The sequence below is a fragment of the Taudactylus pleione genome, unplaced genomic scaffold (genome assembly GCF_031769625.1).
Source record: "Taudactylus pleione unplaced genomic scaffold, aTauple2 ptg001318l, whole genome shotgun sequence".
NCBI classification, from domain to species: Eukaryota; Metazoa; Chordata; class Amphibia; order Anura; family Myobatrachidae; genus Taudactylus; species Taudactylus pleione.
This window is the reverse complement of record NW_028285718.1, coordinates 1,879,210-1,905,000: the sequence shown is the minus strand read 5'-3', so window position 1 is coordinate 1,905,000 and position 25,791 is coordinate 1,879,210. Positions and strand designations below refer to the sequence as shown.

At 49.1% G+C, this 25,791-nt stretch overlaps 1 protein-coding gene across 1 annotated transcript in view; it reads right to left on the bottom strand.

Moving 5' to 3' along the window:
• LOC148443177 (pyrethroid hydrolase Ces2e-like) overlaps positions 1-25,528 on the bottom strand; it is a 75,379-nt gene extending 49,851 nt beyond the window's left edge. Inside the window, exon 1 of the mRNA XM_088463129.1 lies at positions 25,442-25,528. Within this exon, the coding sequence (XP_088319255.1) occupies positions 25,442-25,502 (61 nt within the window). The 5' untranslated portion in view covers positions 25,503-25,528. The remainder of the gene's footprint in view (positions 1-25,441) is intronic.
• Positions 25,529-25,791: the final 263 nt, after the last annotated feature.

Genomic DNA, 25,791 nt, shown 5'->3' with positions numbered 1-25,791 from the left:
CACGAAGGTATGGACAGAGGACCACGTAGCAGCCTTGCAGATCTGGACTGCATAGGCACCACGTCAAGCTGCCCACGAAGGACCCACAGACCTAGTGGAATGAGCCTTCACAGAAGGAGGAACCGGCAGACCTTCATGGAAGATAAGCTTCAGAAATAGCCATACAGATCCAGGCTGCCAAAGTTTGCTTTGAAGCAGCCCAACCCTTTTACGGAAACCATAGAGGACAAACAAGGCGTCCGACTTCCTAAACGAAGAAGTGCGGTCAACATAAGTCCTTAAGGCCCGCACAACATCCAAAGTGGCCTCACCCAATGAAAGGCCAGGTGAGTTAAAGGCCGGAACAACTATTTCCTCGTTAACATGAAACTGGGAAACAACTTTGGGAAGAAATTCAGGACGAGTGCGCAGCACTGTCCTGTTCCCATGAAAAATCAAGAAAGGGGGTCTACAAGAGAGAGCCCCTAAATCAGAAACACGTCTGGCCGAAGCTATGGCCAGAAGGAAAACAGTCTTAGCTGTTAGTCATTTAAGAACCACTGAGCCCAGTGGTTCAAACGGCAGTCCTTGGAGAGCCCTCAGGACCACAGTCAAGTCCCAAGGCGCCACATGTGGAAAAGGCGGCTGAATACGCAGAACGCCCTGCATAAAGGTGCGTACATCTGGGATTGTAGCAATCCTACGGTGAAACCAGACAGACAGGGCCGAAACCTGTACCTTCAAAGAAGCAAGGCGAAGCCCATGGTCTAGTCCCGCCTGTAGGAAGGCGAGTACCCGAGACAGATGAAACCCCCGCGGTGCATAACCTCTCGGTCGACACCACTGGAAGAACGTATGCCACATGCGATGGTATATTCTCGCGGAAGACGGTTTCCGAGCTCTTAGCATGGTCCGCACTACAGAGCTGGAAAACCCTCCTGGACCTTAACATGGCCGTCTCAACAGCCACGCCATCAAAGACAGCCGAGTCAGGTCCGGGTGAAGACAAGGACCCTGTGACAGAAGGTCCGGACATAGCGACAACCACAGAGGACTGTCCACGGACAGACCCTGAAGATCTGAGAACCAGTGCCGTCTGGGCCATGCGGGAGCTATCAACAGAAGCGTCCCTCCTTCCTGTTTGAATTTCCGGATTACCCGTGGAAGAAGGGAAACCGGAGGAAAGAGATAAGCAAACCGGAACGTCCACCGGACGGACAGAACATCCACCAGAGACGCCTCTTCGTCTCTTGTGTGAGACCCGTACACCGGCAACTTGTTGTTGTGCCGGGACGCCATGAGGTCGATCTCTGGAAGACCCCACCTGTCCACCAGCAGTTGAAAAACGTCCGGGTGCAGGGACCACTCCCCCGGATGAACGTCCTGGCGACTGAGAAAGTCGGCCTCCCAGTTTAGCACTCCCGGGATGAAGACCGCTGATATGGCCGGAAGATTGCGCTCCGCCCATACCAGGATCTGAGACACCTCTACGAGAGCCGCCCGACTTCGGGTTCCTCCTTGCCGGTTTATGTAGGCCACAGTGGTAGCGTGTCCGACTGGACCTGCACTGGGCAACCCTGGAGAACCGGATGTGCCTGCTGGAGAGCATTGAAAACCGCTCGGAGTTCCAAGATGTTTATTGGAAGCTCCGCTTTCGCCGGAGTCCACCTGCCCTGGAACAAGTGTGGACCCGAAACTGCTCCCCAGCCCCGAAAACTGGCGTCCGTTGTCAACAGGACCCAATTCGCCACCCAGAACGGACGACCCCTGTTGAGATGGGTCGTCTGCAACCACCAGGCAAGGGACAGGTGAACCTCTGGAGTCAGCACTATTGACTGGGATTTCAGAGACTGAGGCAGTCCATTCCATTTGGACAGGATCAGGTGCTGCAGAGGTCTTGAGTGAAACTGGGCATATTCCACCATGTCGAATACTGACACCATGGAGCCCAGTAACCTCATCGCCGAGTGCAGAGACACCCGGCGGCTCTGCAGACAACTGCGTACCCTTGACTGTAAGGCAGCGATCTTTTCCCCCGTCACAAAGATCCTTTGCTGTCCCGAGTCCAATAAGGCTCCGAGGTGCAGAATCCGCTGAGACGGGATCAGGGTGGACTTCTGCCAGTTTATCAACCAGCCGTGCCATTGCAGTAGCGCAATGGTCAGGTCCAAGTGTCGGAGAAGGTGCTCCGGAGATCCTGCCACTAAGAGAAGGTCGTCCAAGTACGGCAACATGCGGACCCCCTGCAGCCGCAGGGAAGCCGCCAGGACCGCCATCACCTTGGTGAAAACACGTGGTGCTGTCGCCAGGCCAAAAGGTAACGCCCGGAACTGAAAGTGGTCGCTGCGGATTGCAAACCTGAGGAACTGCTGATGGCGCAAAAGAATAGGGACATGCAGGTAAGAGTCCTGTATGTCCAATGACACCATGTAGTCCCCAGGTTCCAACGCCAGAATGATGGACCGTAGGGTCTCCATCCGAAACTTCGGTACCCGCAAACATTTGTTGAGAGCTTTGAGGTTGAGAATCGGACGAAAGGACCCATTGGGTTTCTGCACCAAAAAGAGATTGGAATAGAAACCCTGGCCCCTCTGGGAGAATGGAACAGGCACTATAACTCCAGCCTGGAGCATAGTGTGCAAAACCTTCCGCAGCTCCGTGGCTTTGTGCCGGTCTGATGGTAGACCCATGGCGAAGAATCGAGCCGGGGGTCTGTGCCGGAAGGAGAGGGCATACCCGTGTGAGACCACCTCGAGAACCCAAGTGTCTGTCGTGGTGACCGACCAACACCGGGCGAACTGCAGCAGGTGGCCTCCCACTTTGGGATGCCCCAAAGGGAGGCCCGGACCGTCAGGCCGCAGGCTTGTCATCTGGCTTAGGGACCGGACGTCTGGTACTCCAGGCCTGCTTCTGGGGCTTGGCCGATTTTTGGGGGCCAGCCTGACGGGGAAAAGACTGTGCTTTAGGCCTACCCTGGGCCCTGTAAGCCCGAAAGGACGATGTACCTGAACCAGAAGGAACAGCAGCCGACGGGAGACATGCTGATTTAGCTGCCGCCAGCGTGGCTATAATCTTGTCCAGGTCCGGACCGAAGAGAACCTCTCCGTTAAAAGGCAATGCCTCCAAACCCTTTTTGGAATCAGCATCCGCCTTCCAGGATCGCAACCACAAAGTGCGACGAGCAGCCACCGCTGCCGAAGAAATTCGAGACGCCAGGGTACTAATATCTAAGGCTGCTTCGTTGATATAAGTGGCCGAATCCCGGAGATTGCCAACCAACTCTGCCTGCTCAGCCGAACAGTTGGTATCGAAGGACGCCTCCAACGTATCAGCCCAGCGCTCCATAGCTCTGGCAACCCAGCAAATGGCCATAGCTGGCCGTGCTGCCCCCCCCCCCCCCCCCGCAAGGGAATAAACGGACTTCAGGCAGATCTTGACATTGCGGTCCGTAGCATCCTTTAGGGAAGACATGGATGGCATAGGCAATGTGGCACTACGGACAAGGCGTGTCACATGAGAATCCACCTGTGGAGGTGATTCCCACTTAGCAAAATAATTTTCCGCAAACGGATAAGCCACTGCTAAACGCCTTTGAGGCTGATATCGTTACCTGGCTGTTTCCACGCTTCCTCTAGGTGGTCCACTAATTGTCCCAAAAGAGGAAACACTGTGGCGTCTCCTTTAACCTCTTTGAAAAAGGCGTATTTGGATTTAGATACCGGAGGTTCCTCATCCTCAATAACTAAAGCAGTCCGGACTGCACGAATAAGGCCAGGAATATAAACCTTAGACTTAGCGTCTGACTCTTTAGGACGGGGAGGTTCCTGGTCAGAAAGATCCAGAATCTCCCCATCATCGGGCGTCCCGTCGTCATCCTCATAAGGAGCGGACAGAGACGCCACCGGCCGCTTGTGGGGCCGCATCACAGACTCCCCCTGCAACAGTCTGACAAGTGCTGTACAGAGCTTGTTAACGAATTAACCCACGCAGGCTCATGAGAGACCTGAGGAGGGGAAATAGGGAGACTGTGGGGTACCATTAGTTGTCTTGGGAACCCCTGCATGGGTGACGACACCACTGACTGCTGGGACAATCCCATCTGAGTGAATGGAGGCTGCGGAGCTAACTGGCCCACGAGGGTTGTAAGCGCCTTGGCGAAACAAGCCCAGGGCGGCTCCTGTACCGGTGCTGTGACCGTAATAGGTCGTGCCAATAAATAACACTGCCGGCATAGCCCTTCTGCGCTACCCTCCCCCTCCGCCATAGGTGCCTTGCACGTAGCACACCGAAGCTGTACAGGGAAATCGCTCTCAGACATAATGGTAAATATGTGACCCCTCTCAACAATACTTGTTCGTGTAGTGAGAGACCACCCTGCAGCACCGCACCACAAGGGCTTTAGCAGAAAGACAGGGACAGTAATAAGGCTGACAGTAATAGAAGTAAAGTACAGGCAGCAGCGCTAGCACAGTCACATACAATGCAAAGAAAAATCAATTCCTGCACTATCAGCGCTGATACTCAACTACCCAGACACAGAGTCTGGTAGGACACAGCGCTGCATACACAGACCTGACCACAGCGGAGGAGAGGTATGCGGGGGGACCCAGACCACGATGCCTCTGATTCCAGGCTTTCAGCAGCGTTCACCATCCGGATGTGAAGATGGCCGCCGAGGAGCTTAGAGGAGGCTGGCCTGGGGGAGGAGCGCTGCCACAGGGCCAATCGGCGTGTGCAGAGAGGGCTGTCTGCAGCGGGGGAGGCACCGGCTGTGAGACAGGGAAGGCGCGCTCCCCTGGCATGCATTTAACCCCCGGGACGCCGCAGCGCTACCGCTCTGCTGCGGTCCGCTGTCCCAGGGGGGTAGTGGAAACGCAGGTTATATACCTGGCTCCACGCTGCAGCCAGTCCCCAGGGTGCCCCCTGCCTGGGGACTCTGGACCATGTAACAGCGGGGACCCACCGCGGGACCCCACTCCTTACCTTGCTGTCCCCCTTGATTCCGGCCATGGTCCTGAACATCTGGGGTCACCGCTAGCTGTGACCCCAGATGTCTACCAGCATCCCCGGATCAGTACCGGCATTCTGGTACCGGCGGGGGTGTAGGGAAGACAGCATGGACGTCAGGACTGACTGTCCATGCTGTACTTCCAGATGTGCAGCCACAGCTGCATGTAGAAAACTTCAGGGGCTCTTCTTAGCCCCCACTCCAACAGATGCACCCGACTACGGCCGGGCACCAAACTAAACTGAGATGCCTTGGCTCGGGGACGGGGTATAGGAGGGGGACCCTAGTGCATCCTGGGAGGACTGAAAACTTAACTCTATGGTGCCCGATGCCTGACGTCATCACCTATATCCCCAAGGTATCCTGTGGATACCCTATGGACCCTGAAGTAGAAATAATCTTTTTTTCGGTGTTTGTGTGTGAAATGTATGCGCAGTAGCCGCACCTGCATCCTCAAAGCAGCAGCGACAAGCGTGCGTCTGTCTGTTAAAGGGTGGTGTAACCCTCAAAGTGCGCTTCACAAAAAATAAAAAATTCTTATTTTTTTTCTGTCTTTGTGAATTGTGTGGGCTGTAGCCGCACCTACATCCTCAAAGCAGCAGCGACAAGCGTGCGTCTGTCTGTTAAAGGGTGGTCTAACCGCCAATGTGTACTCCAACAAAAATAAAACATTTTCTTCTGTATTTGTGAATTGTGTGCACTGTACGTGCATCAACAAAGGAGCAGCGCCAAGCGTGCGCCTGTGTCCCATAAGTCTGGTAAAGGGTAGTGTAATCCCCAAAGTGCACTCCACAAAAAATAAACAATTCTTTTTTTTCTGTGTTTGTGTGCGAAATGTATGCGCAGTAGCCGCACGTGCATCAACACAGCAGCAGCGCGAAGTGTGCGCCTGTGTCATAAGTCAAGGGCCGGTTTGGACATCTGGTCCGGACTGAAGGACGTGCCAACAATTTCTGACAAGTCTACTGTCACTGCATATGATACTGTCACCACTCACAGAATGGTGGAGGATTACATCGGTGACAGCATCCAAGTAGGCATGTCAGACAGTCCGTACCTGTACTGGCAGGAAAAAGAGGCAATTTGGAGGTCCCGTGTACAAACTGGCTCTATTTTACCTGAGTTGCCCCCCCCTCCAGTGTGTATTTACAAAAGAGTGTTTAGTGCAGCCGGGAACCTTGTCAGCGAAAGGCGTAGGAGGTTGCTTCCACAAAATGTGGAGAAGATGATGTTCATAAAATGAATTATCAACTCTTCCAGGGAGACCAGCCTCCAGAACGTACAGAGGGACCTGTGGTTGTGGATTCCAGCGGGGACGAATTAATACTCTGTGAGGATGAGGATGTACACAACACTGAAGAGGGTGAGGAATCGGTGGATGAGGAGGATGAGGACGACATCTTGCCTCCGTAGAGCCAGTTTGTGCAGGGACAGATTAATTGCCAGCTTGTTTTGTGGGGGCCCAAACGAACCAATCATTTCAGCCACAGTTGTGTGGCAGACCCTGGCGCTGAAATGATTGGTTTGTTAAAGTGTGCATGTCCTGTTTATACAACATAAGGGTGGGTGGGAGGGCCCAAGGACAATTCCATCTTGCACCTCTTTTTTTTCTTTGCATTATGTACAGTTTGGGGCCTAGTTTTTCAAACTGCCATCCTGTCTGCCACTGCAGTGCCACTCCTAGATGGGCCACGTGTTTGTGCCGCCCACTCGTGTCGCTTAGCATAGTCATCCAGCTACCTCGGTGCAACCTTTTGGACATAAAAACACTATTGTGAGGTGTGAGGTGTTCAGAATAGACTGGAAATGAGTGGAAATTAAGGTTATTGAGGTTAATAATAGCATAGGAGCAGAAAAACCAACACATTCTGTGATTTTAGCTGTTTTTATGCTTTTTTTAAAAAAAAAATACAGATCCAAAACACAAAACCCAGAACCCAAAACACGGAAGGGTGGTTTTGGCAAAACCAATCCAGATCCAAAACACGAAGAAAGATCCAGATCCAAAACCAAAACACGAAAAGTGGCCGGTGCACACCCCTAGTGTATACGTGTGTGTCTGTATGTCTCTGTGTGTGTATATTTGTGTGTGTATATGTGTGTGTGTATATGTGTGTGTGTGTATGTCTGTGTGTGTGTATGTCTGTGTGTGTGTGTGTATACGTGTGTGTCTGTATGTCTATGTGTGTGTGTATACGTGTGTGTCTGTATGTTTTTGTGTGTGTATGTATGTGTGTGTATATGTGTGTGTGTGTATGTCTGTGTGTGTGTATGTCTGTGTGTGTGTGTATACGTGTGTCTGTATGTCTGTGTGTGTGTATATTTGTGTGTGTATATGTGTGTGTGTATATGTGTGTGTGTGTATGTCTGTGTGTGTGTGTATACGTGTGTGTCTGTGTGTGTGTGTATACGTGTGTGTCTGTATGTTTTTGTGTGTGTATGTATGTCTGTGTACGTGTATATAAGATCCAGATCCAAAACACAAAACACGAAAAGTGGCCGGTGCACACCCCTAATACACAAACACATACATACACACTCATACATACATAAACATACATACATATACACACAAACACAACCCTCCAATCCCGTAGCCTAACCCTCCCATACCATAGTCTAACCCTAACCCTCTCATCCTGTAGCCTAACTTTCCCATCCCATAGCCTAACTCTACCTTCCCATAGCCTAACTCTCAGTCTCCCAACCCATAGCCTAACCCTAACCCTCCATCTCGTAGCCTAACTCTCCCATCCTGTAGCCTAACCCACCCATTCCGTAGCCTAAACCTACCCTCCAATAGTCTAACCCTCCCAACCCATAGCCAACCCTCCCATCCCATAGCCTACCCTTAACCCTCCCATCCCATAGCCTAACCCTCCCATCCCATAGCCTAACTCTCCCATCCCATAGCCTAACCCATCCATCCAGTAGCCTAACCCTCCCATCCCATAGCATATCCCTAACCCTCCCATCCTGTAGCCTAACAGTCCCATGCCATAGCTTAAACCTCCCATCCTGTAGCCGAACCCTCCCATCTCATAGCCTAACTCTCCCATACCATAGTCTAACACTCCCATGCCATAGCCTAACCCTCCTGTCCCGTAGCCTAACCCTCCCATACCATAATCTAATCCTCCCATCCCGTAGCCTAACCCTCTGATCCTGTAGCCTAACCCTCCCATGCCATAGCCTAACCCTCCCATACCATAGTCTAACCCTAACCCTCCCATGCCATAGCCTAACCCTCCCATCCCGTAGCCTAACCCTCCCATACCATGGTCTAACCCTAACCCTCCCATGCCATAGCCTAACCCTCCCATCCTGTAGCCTAACCCTCCCATGCCATAGCCTAACCCTCTCATCCTGTAGCCTAACCCTCCCATCCCATAGCCTAACCCTAACCCGTCCATCCTGTAGCCTAACCCTCCCATCCCATAACATATCCCTAACCCTCCCATCCTGTAGCCTAACAGTCCCATGCCATAGCTTAACCCTCCCATCCTGTAGCCGAACCCTCCCATCTCATAGCCTAACCCTCCCATACCATAGTCTAACCCTCCCATGCCATAGCCTAACCCTCCCGTCCCGTAGCCTAACCCTCCCAAACCATAATCTAATCCTCCCATCCCGTAGCCAAACCCTCCGATCCTGTAGCCTAACCCTCCCATGCCATAGCCTAACCCTCCCATACCATAGTCTAACCCTAACCCTCCCATGCCATAGCCTAACCCTCCCGTCCCGTAGCCTAACCCTCCCATACCATGGTCTAACCCTAACCCTCCCATGCCATAGCCTAACCCTCCCATCCTGTAGCCTAACCCTCCCATGCCATAGCCTAACCCTCTCATCCTGTAGCCTAACCCTCCCATACCATAGTCTAACCCTCCCATCCCGTAGCCTAACCCTACCTTCCCATAGCCTAACTCTAAGTCTTCCAACCCATAGACTAAACCTAACCCTCTATCTCGTAGCCTAACTCTCCCATCCTGTAGCCTAACCCACCCACCCATTCCATAGCCTAAACCTACATTCCCATAATCTAACCCTCCCGACCCATAGCAAACCCTCCCATCCCATAGCCTAACCAAAACCCTTCCATCCCATAGCCTAACCCTCCCATCCCATAGCCTAACCCTCCCATCCCATAGCCTAACCCTCCCATCCCATAGCCTAACTCTCCCATCCCACAGGCTAACCCTCCCATCCCATAGCCTAACCTTAACCCTCCCATCCCATAGCCTAACCCTCCCGTCCCATAGCCTAACCCTAACCCTCCCATCCTGTAGTCTAACCCTCCCATCCCATAGCCTAACCCTAACCTGTCCATCCTGTAGCCTAACCCTCCCATGCCATAGCCTATCCCTAACCCTCCCATCCTGTAGCCTAACAGTCCCATGCCATAGCTTAACCCTCCCATACCATAGTCTAACCGTCCCATGCCATAGCCTAACCCTCCCGTCCCGTAGCCTAACCCTCCCATCCCATAGCCTAACCTTAACCCTCCCATCCCATAGCCTAACCCTCCCGTCCCATAGCCTAACCCTAACCCTCCCATCCTGTAGTCTAACCCTCCCATCCCATAGCCTAACCCTAACCTGTCCATCCTGTAGCCTAACCCTCCCATGCCATAGCCTATCCCTAACCCTCCCATCCTGTAGCCTAACAGTCCCATGCCATAGCTTAACCCTCCCATACCATAATCTAACCCTCCCATGCCATAGCCTAAGGCCCTAACCCTCCCATCCTGTAGCCTAACCCTCCCATGCCATAGCCTAACCCTCTAATCCTGTAGCCTAACCTTCCCATACATAGTCTAACCCTACCCCTCCCATGCCATAGCCTAACCCTCCCATGCCATAGTCTAACCCTCCCATGCCATAGCCTAACCCTCCCATCTCGTAGTCTAACCCTCCCATGCCATAGCCTAACCCTCCCATCCCATAGTCTAACCCTAACCCTCCCATCCCATAGCCTAACCCCCCCATCCAGCAGAATGTCAACATATTGAACATATCGACATGTTATATGTCAACATTTCAACAATGTTGACATAACTGTTGACATTGTGGTCTCAACATTATGATTGTCAACATTTTTAATGTCGACAGTGACTGCATCCTGTGAATCTGAGTCTTCTGCATTTTATTTACATGTAGGACGCTGGCTCTATACTGGCATTTTGCAGTGTGCTGGGGAAACTTTTATGTGTCCTTTCTTGTCTAGATAAAGCTGTTCCTGGCTAGCACCTGCTGTGTCATCCAATAAAGTCAACGAGCAACCTGCAATTTATAAATCACTAACCCAAGTGCAATAAAAGTTAACTCATACAGTTTGGGATGAGTGTCCCTCGCCAGCGCTTTGCCTCGTCTTACCTATGCAGTATTACCCTAATATATGCCACATCCAACCAGCACCGCGTTAGAAACCAGGTCAGCGCTGATTGCTCCTGTACTTCCCACAGTAGGCAGCACACAATACAGCTCAGCCCATGTCACACTCAGCGGGGGGAGCTCCTGTCCTTCCCCCTGTAGGCAGCACACAATACAGCTCAGCCCATGTCACACTCAGCAGGGGGAGCTCCTGTCCTTCCCCCTGTAGGCAGCACACAATACAGCTCAGCCCATGTCACACTCAGCGGGGAGAGCTCCTGTCCTTCCCCCTGTAGGCAGCACACAGTACAGCTCAGCCCATGTCACTCTCAGCAGGGGGAGCTCCTGGCCTTCCCCCTGTAGGCAGCACACAGTACAGCTCAGCCCATGTCACTCTCAGCGGGGGGAGCTCCTGGCCTTCCCCCTGTAGGCAGCACACAGTACAGCTCAGCCGATGTCACTCTCAGCGGGGGGAGCTCCTGTCCTTCCCCCTGTAGGCAGCACACAGTACAGCTCAGCCCATGTCACTCTCAGCGGGGGGAGCTCCTGTCCTTCCCCCTGTAGGCAGCACACAGTACAGCTCAGCCCATGTCACTCTCAGCGGGGGGAGCTCCTGTCCTTCCCCCTGTAGGCAGCACACAGTACAGCTCAGCCCATGTCACTCTCAGCGGGGGGAGCTCCTGTCCTTCCCCCTGTAGGCAGCACACAGTACAGCTCAGCCCATGTCACTCTCAGCGGGGGGAGCTCCTGTCCTTCCCTCTGTAGGCAGCACACAGTACAGCTCAGCCCATGTCACTCTCAGCGGGGGGAGCTCCTGGCCTTCCCCCTGTAGGCAGCATACAGTACAGCTCAGCCCATGTCACTCTCAGCGCGGGGAGCTCCTGGCCTTACCCCTGTAGGCAGCATACAATACAGCTCAGCCCATGTCACTCTCAGCGGGGGGAGCTCCTGGCCTTCCCCCTGTAGGCAGCACACAGTACAGCAAATTCTTCTAAACATGCAAACACGCATGTACTCACACACATAGATACACACACCCATGTATTCACACCCATGTACTCACACACATAGATACACACACCCATGTACTCACACATATTGATACACACACCCATGTACTCACACACATAGATACACACACCCATGTACTCACACATGAATACACACACTTACACACAGACACACCCATATTCTCATACACATAGATATCTACACACACTTAGAAGTACACAGACATGTTGTCATACATGGATACACACACATGTACTCACACACTAGATACACAAACACATGTCCTCAGATGGATACACACACAGGTCCTCACACATGGATACACAAACATACATGTCCTCACACACATAGATACACACACACATGTCCTCACACACATAGATACACACACACACATGTCCTCACACACATGTCCTCACATGGATACACACACATGTCCTCACACACATAGATACAAACACACATGTCCTCACACACATAGATACACAAACACATGTCCTCGGATGGATACACACACAGGTCCTCACACATGGATACACAAACATACATGTCCTCACACACATAGATACACACACACATGTCCTCACACACATAGATACACACACACACACATGTCCTCACACACATGTCCTCACATGGATACACACACATAGATACAAACACACATGTCCTCACACACATAGATACAAAGACACATGTCCTCACACACATAGATACAAAGACACATGTTCTCACACACATAGATACACACACATGTCCTCACACACATAGATACACACACACATGTCCTCACACACATGTCCTCACATGGATACACACACGTCCTCACACACATAGATACAAACACACATGTCCTCACACACATAGATACAAAGACACATGTCCTCACACACATAGATACAAACACATGTCCTCACATGGATACACACACACATGTCCTCACACACATAGATACACACACACATGTCCTCACACACGGATACACACACACATGTCCTCACACACATAGATACACACACACATGTCCTCACATATGGATACATACACACATGTCCTCACACACATAGGGGTCTATTTACTAAGCAGTGTTAGGAGACAGAGTGAAAAGTGATAAGGTACCAGCCAATCAGCTCTGAACTGTCATCTCACAGGTTGTGTTTGAAAAATAACAGTTGGGAGCTGATTGGCTGGTACCTTATCACTTTCTTATCACTTTTCACTCTGTCTCCTAACACTGCTTAGTAAGTAGACCCCATGGATACACACACACATGTGCTCACACATGGATACACACACACACATGTCCTCACACATGGATACACACACACACATGTCCTCACACATGAATACACACACACATGGATACACTCACTCACATGGATACACACACACACATGTCCTCACACATGAATACATAAACATGTACTCACACACATAGGTACACAGACATGTCCTAGCACATGGATACATACACATGTCTTCACATATGGATACACACACACATGTCCTCACACATGGCTACACACACATGTCCTCACACATGGATACAGACGCAGACAGTGGCGGGCTGGGCCGGGGGGCAGGGTGCCATGTGCCCCCGGGCTGCAGCGTCATGCAGGCCGCGGGCCGGTGCAGTCTGTGTCACTGTGACACAGACTGCACCGCGTGTGTAGCGCTGACCGGATGGAGTTCGGTCAGCGCTACACTGACAAACACACAGCCGCCGGCACCGGCAGCTGTGTGTTTGATCAGCAGCCAATGAGAGTCTGTCAGACTCTCATTAGCTGCTGCTGCGCCCACTGCGGGAGCCGCTCCATCTTCCGGCTCCCGCAGTGGGCAATGGGAGAGACGTCATGATGTCATATGACGTCTCTCCCATAATGCAGAGCAGCCCGGCCCGGGAGGACAGACGGAGGAGCAGATGGCGGCGGCGGGAGCGGGGATTCAGGTAAGTGTTTTTTTTTATTTTGTTTTTATATTATGTGTGTCTACTGGCACTACTGGGGGCTCTACAAAGGGGGGGACTACCACTACTGGGGGCATTACAAGGGGGGTGGGGGACTACTACTACTGGGGGCACTACAAGAGGGAGGGGACTACTACTTCTGGGGACTACTACTGGGGGCACTATAAGGGGACTACTACTACTACTGGGGACACTACAAGGGGGGTGGGGGACTACTACTACTGGGGGCACTACAAGGGGGAGGGGACTACTACTACTGGGGACTACTACTACTGTGGGCACTATAAGGGGACTACTACTACTACAAGGGGAGTGGGGGACTACTACTACTGGGGACTACTACTACTGGGGACACTACAAGGGGGGACTACTACTACTGGGGACACTACAAGGGGGGGACTACTACTAATGGGGGCACCTCAAAGGGGGGGACTACTACTACTGGGGGCACTGCAAATGGGGGGACTACTACTGGGGGCACTACAAAGGGGGGGGACTACTACTACTGGGGCACTACAAGGGGGGACTACTACTGGGGGCACTACTGGAGGCCTGCATAAGGGTGTTCTCTCCTGTGGCACACGTGGGCACTTCATATGGGCACTACGACAGGGGGCTGCCCTAATCTTTATTTTTACCTTACATTAATCCCATATGGTCCCGCCTCCTCCCTGGAACACTTGAGGGGGGGGGGGGCGCCGTAGCACGCATATTCTTCGGACACCCTGGCTACACGCTACTCCTCTGCCAGGGCCGCCTGCATGCATTTGCCCCCCAGGCTAAAAGTTGTCAGCCAGCCCCTGCACGCACATGTCCTCACACACATAGAAACACACATGTCCTCACACATAGAAACACACATGTCCTCACACATAGAAACACACATGTCCTCACACATAGAAACACACATGTCCTCACACATAGAAACACACATGTCCTCACACACATAGAAACACACATGTCCTCACACACATAGAAACACACATGTCCTCACACACATAGAAACACACTTGTCCTCACACACATAGAAACACACATGTCCACACACATAGAAACACACATGTCCTCACACATAGAAACACACATGTCCTCACACATAGAAACACACATGTCCTCACACATAGAAACACACATGTCCTCACACACATAGAAACACACATGTCCTCACACACATAGATGCACACATGTCCTCACACACATAGAAACACACACACACATGTCCTCACACACATAGAAACACACATGTCCTCACACATAGAAACACACATGTCCTCACACATAGAAACACTCATGTCCTCACACATAGAAACACACATGTCCTCACACATAGAAACACTCATGTCCTCACACATAGAAACACACATGTCCTCACACATAGAAACACACATGTCCTCACACATAGAAACACTCATGTCCTCACACATAGAAACACACATGTCCTCACACATAGAAACACACATGTCCTCACACACATAGAAACACACATGTCCTCACACACATAGAAACACACATGTCCTCACACACATAGAAACACACATGTCCTCACACACATAGAAACACACATGTCCTCACACATAGAAACACACATGTCTTCACACATAGAAACACTCATGTCCTCACACATAGAAACACACATGTCCTCACACATAGAAACACTCATGTCCTCACACATAGAAACACACATGTCCTCACACATAGAAACACACATGTCCTCACACATAGAAACACTCATGTCCTCACACATAGAAACACACATGTCCTCACACATAGAAACACACATGTCCTCACACACATAGAAACACACATGTCCTCACACACATAGAAACACACATGTCCTCACACACATAGAAACACACATGTCCTCACACATAGATGCACACAGTAGTGCACAATCTGCAAAACCTGGGACCTTCCTTCCTCAGGGACAGTTTGATCCTCTCCCTATGCTTAGTGTCCGCTCCCTATGCTTAGTGTCCTCTCCCTATGCTTAGTGTCCTCTCCCTATGCTTATTGTCCTCTGCCCTATGCTTAGTGTCCTCTCCCTATGCTTAGTGTCCTCTCCCTATGCTTAGTGTCCTCTCCCTATGCTTATTGTCCTCTGCCCTATGCTTAGTGTCCTCTCCCTATGCTTAGTGTCCTCTCCCTATGCTTAGTGTCCTCTCCCTATGCTTATTGTCCTCCTCCCTATGCTTAGTGTCCTCTCCCTATGCTCAGTGTCCTCTCCCTATGCTTATTGTCCTCTCCCTATGCTTAGTGTCCTCTGCCCTATGCTTAGTGTCCTCTCCCTATGCTTAGTGTCCTCTGCCCTATGCTTAGTGTCCTCTCCCTATGCTTAGTGTCCTCTCCCTATGCTTAGTGTCCTCTCCCTATGCTTAGTGTCCTCTGCCCTATGCTTAGTGTCCTCTCCCTATGCTTAGTGTCCTCTGGCCTATGCTTAGTGTCCTCTCCCTATGCTTAGTGTCCTCTCCCTATGCTTATTGTCCTCTGCCTATGCTTAGTGTCCTCTGCCTATGCTTAGTGTCCTCTCCCTATGCTTAGTGTCCTCTGCCCTATGCTTAGTGTCCTCTCCCTATGCTTAGTGTCCGCTCCCTATGCTTAGTGTCCTCTCCCTATGCTTAGTGTCCTCTGCCCTATGCTTAGTGTCCTCTCCCTATGCTTAGTGTCCTCTGCCCTATGCTTATTGTCCGCTCCCTATGCTTAGTGTCCTCTCCCTATGCTTAGTGTCCTCTCCCTATGCTTAGTGTCCTCTGCCCTATGCTTAGTGTCCTCTCCCTATGCTTAGTGTCCTCTGCCCTATGCTTAGTGTCCTCTGCCCTATGCTTAGTGTCCTCTGCCTATGCTTAGTGTCCTCTGCCCTATGCTTAGTGTCCTCTCCCTATGCTTAGTGTCCTCTCCCTATGCTTAGTGTCCTCTCCCTATGCTTAGTGTCCTCTGCCCTATGCTTATTGTCCTCTCCCTATGCTTAGTGTCCTCTCCCTATGCTTAGTGTCCTCTGCCCTATGCTTAGTGTCCCCTCCCTATGCTTATTGTCCTCTCCCTATGCTTAGTGTCCTCTGCCCTATGCTTATTGTCCTCTCCCTATGCTTAGTGTCCTCTCCCTATGCTTAGTGTCCTCTCCCTATGCTTAGTGTCCTCTCCCTATGCTTACTGTCCTCTGCCCTATGCTTATTGTCCTCTGCCTATGCTTAGTGTCCTCTTCCTATGCTTAGTGTCCTCTCCCTATGCTTAGTGTCCTCTCCCTATGCTTATTGTCCTCTCCCTATGCTTAGTGTCCTCTCCCTATGCTTAGTGTCCTCTCCCTATGCTTATTGTCCTCTGCCCTATGCTTAGTGTCCTCTCCCTATGCTTAGTGTCCTCTGCCCTATGCTTAGTGTCCTCTCCCTATGCTTAGTGTCCTCTCCCTATGCTTAGTGTCCTCTGCCCTATGCTTAGTGTCCTCTCCCTATGCTTAGTGTCCTCTCCCTATGCTTAGTGTCCTCTGCCCTATGCTTAGTGTCCTCTGCCTATGCTTATTGTCCTCTCCCTATGCTTAGTGTCCTCTCCCTATGCTTAGTGTCCTCTCCCTATGCTTATTTTCCTCTGCTCTATGCTTAGTGTCCTCTCCCTATGCTTACTGTCATCTCCCTATGCTTACTGTCCTCTCCCTATGCTTATTGTCCTCTGCCCTATGCTTTGTGTCCTCTCCCTATGCTTAGTGCCCTCTCCCTATGCTTATTGTCCTCTGCCCTATGCTTAGTGTCCTCTCCTTATGCTTAGTGTCCTCTGCCCTGTGCTTAGTGTCCTCTCCCTATGCTTAGTGTCCTCTCCCTATGCTTACTGTCCTCTCCCTATGCTTAGTGTCCTCTCCCTATGCTTAGTGTCCTCTCCCTATGCTTACTGTCCTCTGCCCTATGCTTATTGTCCTCTGCCTATGCTTAGTGTCCTCTACCTATGCTTAGTGTCCTCTCCCTATGCTTAGTGTCCTCTGCCTATGCTTATTGTCCTCTGCCCTATGCTTATTGTCCTTTCCCTATGCTTAGTGTCCTCTCCCTATGCTTAGTGTCCTCTCCCTATGCTTATTGTCCTCTGCCCTATGCTTAGTGTCCTCTCCCTATGCTTAGTGTCCTCTGCCCTATGCTTAGTGTCCTCTGCCTATGCTTATTGTCCTCTCCGTATGCTTATTGTCCTCTCACTATGCTTAGTGTCCTCTCCCTATGCTTATTATCCTCTGCCCTATGCTTAGTGTCCTCTCCCTATGCTTACTGTCCTCTCCCTATGCTTAGTGTCCTCTCCCTATGCTTAGTGTCCTCTGCCCTATGCTTATTGTCCTCTCCCTATGCTTAGTGTCCTCTCCCTATGCTTAGTGTCCTCTGCCCTATGCTTAGTGTCCTCTCCCTATGCTTAGTGTCCTCTCCCTATGCTTAGTGTCCTCTGCCCTATGCTTAGTGTCCTCTCCCCTATGCTTAGTGTCCTCTCCCTATGCTTAGTGCCCTCTCCCTATGCTTAGTGTCCTCTCCCTATGCTTAGTGTCCTCTCCCTATGCTTAGTGTCCTCTGCCCTATGCTTAGTGTCCTCTCCCTATGCTTAGTGTCCTCTCCCTATGCTTACTGTCCTCTCCCTATGCTTATTGTCCTCTCCCTATGCTTAGTGTCCTCTCCCTATGCTTAGTGTCCTCTCCCTATGCTTAGTGTCCTCTGCCCTATGCTTAGTGTCCTCTCCCTATGCTTAGTGTCCTCTCCCTATGCTTACTGTCCTCTCCCTATGCTTATTGTCCTCTCCCTATGCTTAGTGTCCTCTCCCTATGCTTATTGTCCTCTCCCTATGCTTAGTGTCCTCTCCCTATGCTTATTGTCCTGGACAGAATAAGTAGTAGCTGTAGTTTTGCCTTGGGCCACAAATTTGAGACTTGCACCCAACAGAGCAGCCTTGAGTATCTTTTTATTGATTAGGATGAACCCCCAGACTCGTGTTTCACAGGTCCGTAGCTAGGGTAGTGTGGCCGGTGCCATGGCACAGGGCACCACAGGTCAGGGAGCACTGTTGGGCCTGTCAAATTTCTGTTTATTATCATTCTTACTTGCAGCTTCCTCTTATTTCCTCCCCATCATCTCCTGACCTCCTCTATCTCTTCCCTGGCCCTTCCCCATGAGGCCATGGCCCTTTTTAGGGTGCATTATGTCCCTTTGAAAAATGAGGAGGGCGCCAATGCTCTTTCTGGCACAGGGCACCAGAAAGTCTAGTTACGGGTCTGGTGTTTCACATATAGTAGTTGAAGAAGACCCGGCCTTCTTATTTATCTTTGGGGCAGGTTACTACATCAGTAGTAGGTGTGCACTCTCTCCTTACCCTTGTTTTAGTTGGTACCGTTCCAGGCTATCTGGCACTAAGGGTCAGCTCAATATCGCTTTGTATAGTAAATTAATGTGCACTTTGCTTCTTGGCTTATATATCACTTACAGATAGTATCAGTGCCCGAATAAGGTGCACCTGTTCCTGGAGCTGAAATTTATGAGGGCCCTATTGTGTGCTGATGCAAGGGGTGTGTTCCGTACCGCAGGGGGTGTGTTCAGTGCCACTGGCTGTGTGACCAGTGTTGTGGGGGGGTGTTCCGTGCCGCAGGGGGTGTGTTCAGTGCCACAGGCTGTGTGACCAGTGTTGTGGGGGTGTGGTCTTCACAGGGGGTGTGGCCTGTGCTGTAGGGTGTGACTAGCACCCAAATTCAAAAACGTTAATCTCTCTCCCCTCTTTGCTTAGATCAGTAGGGTAATATAATGCTGGCCATACACGGGATGATTGATCACACGATTTGGGCAGTATCTACAGGTTGGACAGACCAATCATTTGAAAATAGTTGTATTTTGAGTCTTCTGCGACCCCAATGCGCGTCCCTGCCGTTGTCTAGTTGGATCACAGATCAGGTGGTTTTGCAGAGAGATCTCAACTGATCGTGTAGGAATTGACACACATTATGTGATGCGATTGATCAAATCGTATGGTCTTATGTGAAATAGTTTCATTTTAAATACAAATCGTCCTGTATCTGAAGGGAAGAATTTTCAAGGGAAATCGTACAACTGATCTGACCAACTATTGAATCTCACCGTGTATGGCCACCTTAAGAGTCTGCAGATGAACAAAGGGAAACACCCCCTGTTAGCATGACCGTAACATGACAAAAAATAAAACTGAGGTAAATGTGTAACCCCTGTACTAAAGGACATACGGGTCACTTAGTGATGTCATGAAGGTGAAATTTCTATATAAAAAGACACCTTACCTTAGTAAAAGCTAAAGGGACAAATTTATTAAAATATGCGGTCTGCCCCCGAAAATTCAGAAACCTTATTCCCGTAAATCGCAGTAATAAGGATTTTGGTTCCGCTCTAATGCATGAAAGGGCTCTGATAGGAGCCTGTGCCGCCATTCAGGAAGAAGTGATCACATCCGCGGTCACTTTGCTTCTATCTACGGACCCCTTTGTGGCTACTGCACATGCGCAAATTTCCAGCTGCACAATGCGGTAAAAGCCAAATATCACTTCAGGACTTCCTGCAGCCCAAAGGTGAGGGATCCTCTCCAGCAGGGAGCCCGATAGTAGGTAATGGGCTAATGCTATCTGCAGGCAAGATCTGCAAAGCTTCGCTTTACAGATATGTTAAATACCTTCCCCATATAAACTATAGGCATAACTGCTGTGGGAGATGGCAGACGGAAAGCAGGATATATCGCCGACATCTCCTGCTTTCCTCTATGGTACACCTGAGGGACACTTCATTCTGCCCTTAAACATGTGAAAACAGCAGTTTCCGCATATTTTCAGGGTACAATTTGTTAATAAACTTGCCCTATAGTGAGAAGATATTAGATCTAGACACCATAGTGAGAGCTAAATAAATAGTTACTAAATGCCACTTACCTAGCTATGCACATACCAGGGTGGAGGGCAATGCTGCATGCAGGTCCAACGGACGCTGATGCTGAAAATGCGCGGGAGTGCGCATCGTCACCGACATTGAGTGTACACACTAGATGATGTTGCTGACATTACGTCCGGTCTGGCCAGATCGGACGACATATCGTCTAGTGTGTACCGGGCTTTAGATGGAATGGAGACTTGTAACCAGACTTGGAACTGTTATCACACGGACTGGAACCGTTCAGATACAGAGAACCTGGGTGCTCCGCACTGAGCTGTAAGATCAGTAAGAAGCGACATTGTACTGGCAACGGAGGCCAGTCTGGAAATGGAATTTATAAGGGGATTGGATGCTGCGATCAGCTGGTCTAGGAGCAGCGCTCTGAGATGAGGGAGAGTGGAGGGTGATAGAGTCCAACATGGCTGCACCCATACTGTTGTTTAGGATGGAACTCTTGCATGTAGCCTATGTGCCATCATACTGGGAAGACACACTGTGAGTAAGGGGCTATGAAGAGCCATCTCCATGCTCAGTGAGAGGACACTGAGTGGATGGGCCAGGAGCAGCAAAGATAGACCTCAGCACCAGCCGGGAGCGATGTGCAGCGTGAGCTGACCTCAGTACTATCCAGGAGTGATGCACAGTGTGAGTAGACCTCAGTGCTATCCAGGAGTGATGCACAGTGTGAGTGGACCTCAGCACTAGCCTGGAGAGGCACCAGAGAGGTAAGAAAGTGTTTTTTAAGGGCTGTAGCGTGACACTCTGCTATAAACCTCTGTGAGCGTCTGTGCCTGCCAAGTTAAAGGAATTTCTGCCACTGTCTGATATGTTTCTGCCATTCACCAATGTTACTGAACTTGTTTCAAATGCTGATCATATGCTCCTGTGAGCTTCTTGTATCGGTTTTGCCATGTCAAGTATATCTTTACAGGCCTAATTAATTATCACTGCATGTTTTACCATATAATGTGACTAACTGAGCATCTGCACCCAGGGGGTTCAAAACACCCGGCGATGCCCCACAAAGTCATTGGACAGACTTCTGTGCCGTGCTCCAGCAGAGATGGAGAAATAACGCCCTGGTCACCAGAGAGGGGCACGCAGGCTGCCAAAACAGGGAAGCAGCCGTTGGGTCAGCGGTTTATGCCGAGGTACAGGGTCTCTGCTGCAGTTATAGACGTACTGGGCACGCTCAAGGGAAGGGTGCAGCACCCTGCCTAAATAGTTAGGAAGAGGTTAAGTCGGACTTAACCTGGGTGTTTAGTCGCGAGAACCGGCATTCTCCGACTAAAGTGCCAGCTGCGCTGCTGTCATTGCTGCGCTAAGCAGGGAAACAGGTGTGCGCCCAGCACTTTAGTCAGATTTCTCCTCGCACCCTCAGGAGGGTGCTAGAATAAATCCATAAGTCCGACCAAACAGCGCAGTGAATTGAATCGCCCCCTTAGTGACCTATTTGTCCGATATCAGAAGGATTAAAACAAACATAACTAATATTGTGAAAGAAGTTCTGTTTCTACCTATGTTTTCCAAGTTTCTATTCATTTCATTAAAACTAGTACCTGTGCCCACTTTGCCAGCCTATGTCCTGCCCAAAATGCAAGTGGGTCATATGTAAGGGTCATCTTCTGTTGGTTCCAAGTATCAAATATGTGGCTCAAGGCTATTTAACACGTGTAAAACTAAGGCTTCTCATTCAAATCATTAAATTACTACCTGTGCCCACTTTGCCACCCGATTTCATGCCCAAAACCTTGTTGGGCCAAGCAAAATACAATTAAAATATGTGAATAAGATTCTGGAGTAGGAATAAAAATCTGGATCTGGATTAGGAATAAAATGTGAATAAGAATCTGGAGCAGGAATAGGATGTGAATACGAATCTGGAGTAGGAATAAGATGTGAATAAGGAGCTGGAGCAGGAATAAGATGTGAATATGAATCTGGAGTAGGAATACAATGTGAATAAGGAGCTGGAGTAGGAGCTGGAGTAGGAATAAGATGTGTATAAGAAGTAAGAGCAGGAATAAGATGTGAATAAGAATCTGGAGTAGGAATGCAAAGTGAATAAGGAGCTGGAGCAGGAATAAGAAGGGAATAAGAAGCTGGAGCAGGAATAAGAAGTGAGTAAGAAGCTGGAGCAGGAATAAGAAGTGAATAAGAAGCTGGAGCAGGAATAAGAAGTGAATAAGAAGCTGGAGCAGGAATAAGAAGTGAATAAGGAGCTGGAGCAGGAATAAGAAGTGAATAAGAAGCTGGAGTAGGAATAAGAAGTGAATAAGGAGCTGGAGCAGGAATAAGAAGTGAATAAGAAGCCGGAGCAGGAATAAGAAGTGAATAAGAAGCTGGAGCAGGAATAAGAAGTGAATGAGAAGCTGGAGCAGGAATAAGAAGTGAATAAGGAGCTGGAGCAGGAATAAGAAGTGAATAAGAAGCTGGAGCAGGAATAAGAAGTGAATAAGAAGCTGGAGCTGGAATAAGAAGTGAATAAGAAGCTGGAGCAGGAATAAGAAGTGAATGAGAAGCTGGAGCAGGAATAAGAAGTGAATAAGAAGCTGGAGCAGGAAAAAGAAGTGAATAAGAAGCTGGAGCAGGAATAAGAAGTGAATAAGAAGCTGGAGCAGGAATAAGAAGTGAATAAGAAGCTGGAGCAGGAAAAATAAGTGTATAAGAAGCTGGAGCAGGAAAAAGAAGTGAATAAGAAGCTGGAGCAGGAATAAGAAGTGAATAAAAAGCTGGAGCAGGAATAAGAAGTGAATGAGAAACTGGAGCAGGAATAAGAAGTGAATAAGAAGCTGGAGCAGGAATAGGAAGTGAATAAGAAGCTGGAGCAGGAATAAGAAGTGAATAAGAAGCTGGAGCAGGAATAAGAAGTGAATAAGAAGCTGGAGCAGGAATAAGAAGTGAATAAGAAGCTGGAGCAGGAATAAGAAGTGAGTAAGAAGCTGGAGCAGGAATAAGAAGTGAATAAGAAGCTGGAGCAGGAATAAGAAGTGAATAAGAAGATGGAGCAGGAATAAAAAGTGAGTAAGAAGCTGGAGCAGGAATAAGAAGTGAATAAGGAGCTGGAGCAGGAATAAGTGGTGAATAAGAAGCTGGAGCAGGAATAAGAAGTGAATAAGGAGCTGGAGCAGGAATAAGAAGTGAATAAGGACCTGGAGCAGGAATAAGAAGTGAATAAGAAGCTGGAGTAGGAATAAGAAGTGATTAAGGAGCTGGAGTAGGAATAAGGAAGTGAATAAGGAGCTGGAATAAGAAGTGAATAAGGAGCTGGAGCATGAATAAGAAGTGAATAAGAAGCTGGAGCAGGAATAAGAAGTGAATAAGAAGCTGGAGTAGGACTAAGAAGTGAATAAGAAGCTGGAGCAGGAATAAGAAGTGAGTAAGAAGCTGGAGCAGGAATAAGAAGTGAATAAGGAGCTGGAGCAGGAATAAGAAGTGAATAAGGAGCTGGAGCTGGAATAAGAAGTGAATAAGAAGCTGGAGCAGGAATAAGAAGTGAATAAGGAGCTGGAGCTGGAATAAGAAGTGAATAAGAAGCTGGAGCAGGAATAAGAAGTGAATAAGAAGCTGGAGCAGGAATAAGAAGTGAATAAGAAGCTGGAGCAGGAATAAGAAGTGAATAAGGAGCTGGAGCAGGAATAAGAAGTGAATAAGGAGCTGGAGCAGGAATAAGAAGTGAATAAGAAGCTGGAGTAGGAATAAGAAGTGAATAAGAAGCTGGAGCAGGAATAAGAAGTGAATAAGGAGCTGGAGCTGGAATAAGAAGTGAATAAGGAGCTGGAGCAGGAATAAGAAGTGAATAAGAAGCTGGAGCAGGAATAAGAAGTGAATAAGGAGCTGGAGTAGGAATAAGAAGTGAATAAGGAGCTGGAGCAGGAATAAGAAGTGAATAAGGAGCTGGAGTAGGAATAAGATGTGAATAAGGAGCTGGAGTAGGAATAAGAAGTGAATAAGAAGCTGGAGTAGGAATAAGAAGTGAATAAGGAGCTGGAGTAGGAATAGGAAGTGAATAAGAAGCTGGAGTAGGAATAAGAAGTGAATAAGAAGCTGGAGCAGGAATAAGAAGTGAATAAGAAGCTGGAGTAGGAATAAGAAGTGAATAAGGAGCTGGAGTAGGAATAAGAAGTGAATAAGGAGCTGGAGCAGGAATAAGAAGTGAATAAGGAGCTGGAATAAGAAGTGAATATGGAGCTGGAGCAGGAATAAGAAGTGAATATGGAGCTGGAGCTGGAATAAGAAGTGAATAAGAAGCTGGAGCAGGAATAAGAAGTGAATAAGGAGCTGGAGCTGGAATAAGAAGTGAATAAGAAGCTGGAGCAGGAATAAGAAGTGAATAAGAAGCTGGAGCAGGAATAAGAAGTGAATAAGAAGCTGGAGCAGGAATAAGAAGTGAATAAGGAGCTGGAGCAGGAATAAGAAGTGAATAAGGAGCTGGACCAGGAATAAGAAGTGAATAAGGAGCTGGAGCAGGAATAAGAAGTGAATAAGAAGCTGGAGTAGGAATAAGAAGTGAATAAGAAGCTGGAGCAGGAATAAGAAGTGAATAAGGAGCTGGAGCTGGAATAAGAAGTGAATAAGGAGCTGGAGCAGGAATAAGAAGTGAATAAGGAGCTGGAGCTGGAATAAGAAGTGAATAAGAAGCTGGAGCAGGAATAAGAAGTGAATAAGGAGCTGGAGTAGGAATAAGAAGTGAATAAGGAGCTGGAGCAGGAATAAGAAGTGAATAAGGAGCTGGAGTAGGAATAAGATGTGAATAAGGAGCTGGAGTAGGAATAAGAAGTGAATAAGAAGCTGGAGTAGGAATAAGAAGTGAATAAGGAGCTGGAGTAGGAATAAGAAGTGAATAAGAAGCTGGAGTAGGAATAAGAAGTGAATATGGAGCTGGAGCAGGAATAAGAAGTGAATAAGAAGCTGGAGTAGGAATAAGAAGTGAATAAGGAGCTGGAGTAGGAATAAGAAGTGAATAAGGAGCTGGAGTAGGAATAAGAAGTGAATAAGGAGCTGGAGTAGGAATAAGAAGTGAATAAGAAGCTGGAGTAGGAATAAGAAGTGAATAAGGAGCTGGACCAGGAATAAGAAGTGAGTAATTAGCTAAGTTTAGACTCGTAGAGACTCTTACATTGGTACATTGCACAATAACAGAGTAACAACCCTGAGTCTGACCCTGCTCCCACCCCCCAATGTATGACAGTAACGTGACATCTCTCACCTGCTGCCAGAGCCCCCAGTATGAGGCTGCACAGTATGATCCCTCTCAGCAGAGTCCCCATTTCTCAGGACGGTGCAGTGTTTGCAGCCAGATCCCCGGAGTATGAATAAGAATGACTTTGGGCTTGTACTTTATCCTCAGGGCAGACCTGTAACATGACTTGTGATTGGCTGCTGAATGCTTGTCATAGCCTGATAGACTGTACAGATATAATATCAGGTTTAACTCAGGTTATGTTTTGCTAAGAACAACAATTAGGGCACTGACTCCCTGTGATATGGTGTGTGAGTAAATGCAGCGTGCCTCCACAAGTAATAATGGTGAATGGAAATAGTGCATATTAAACATAA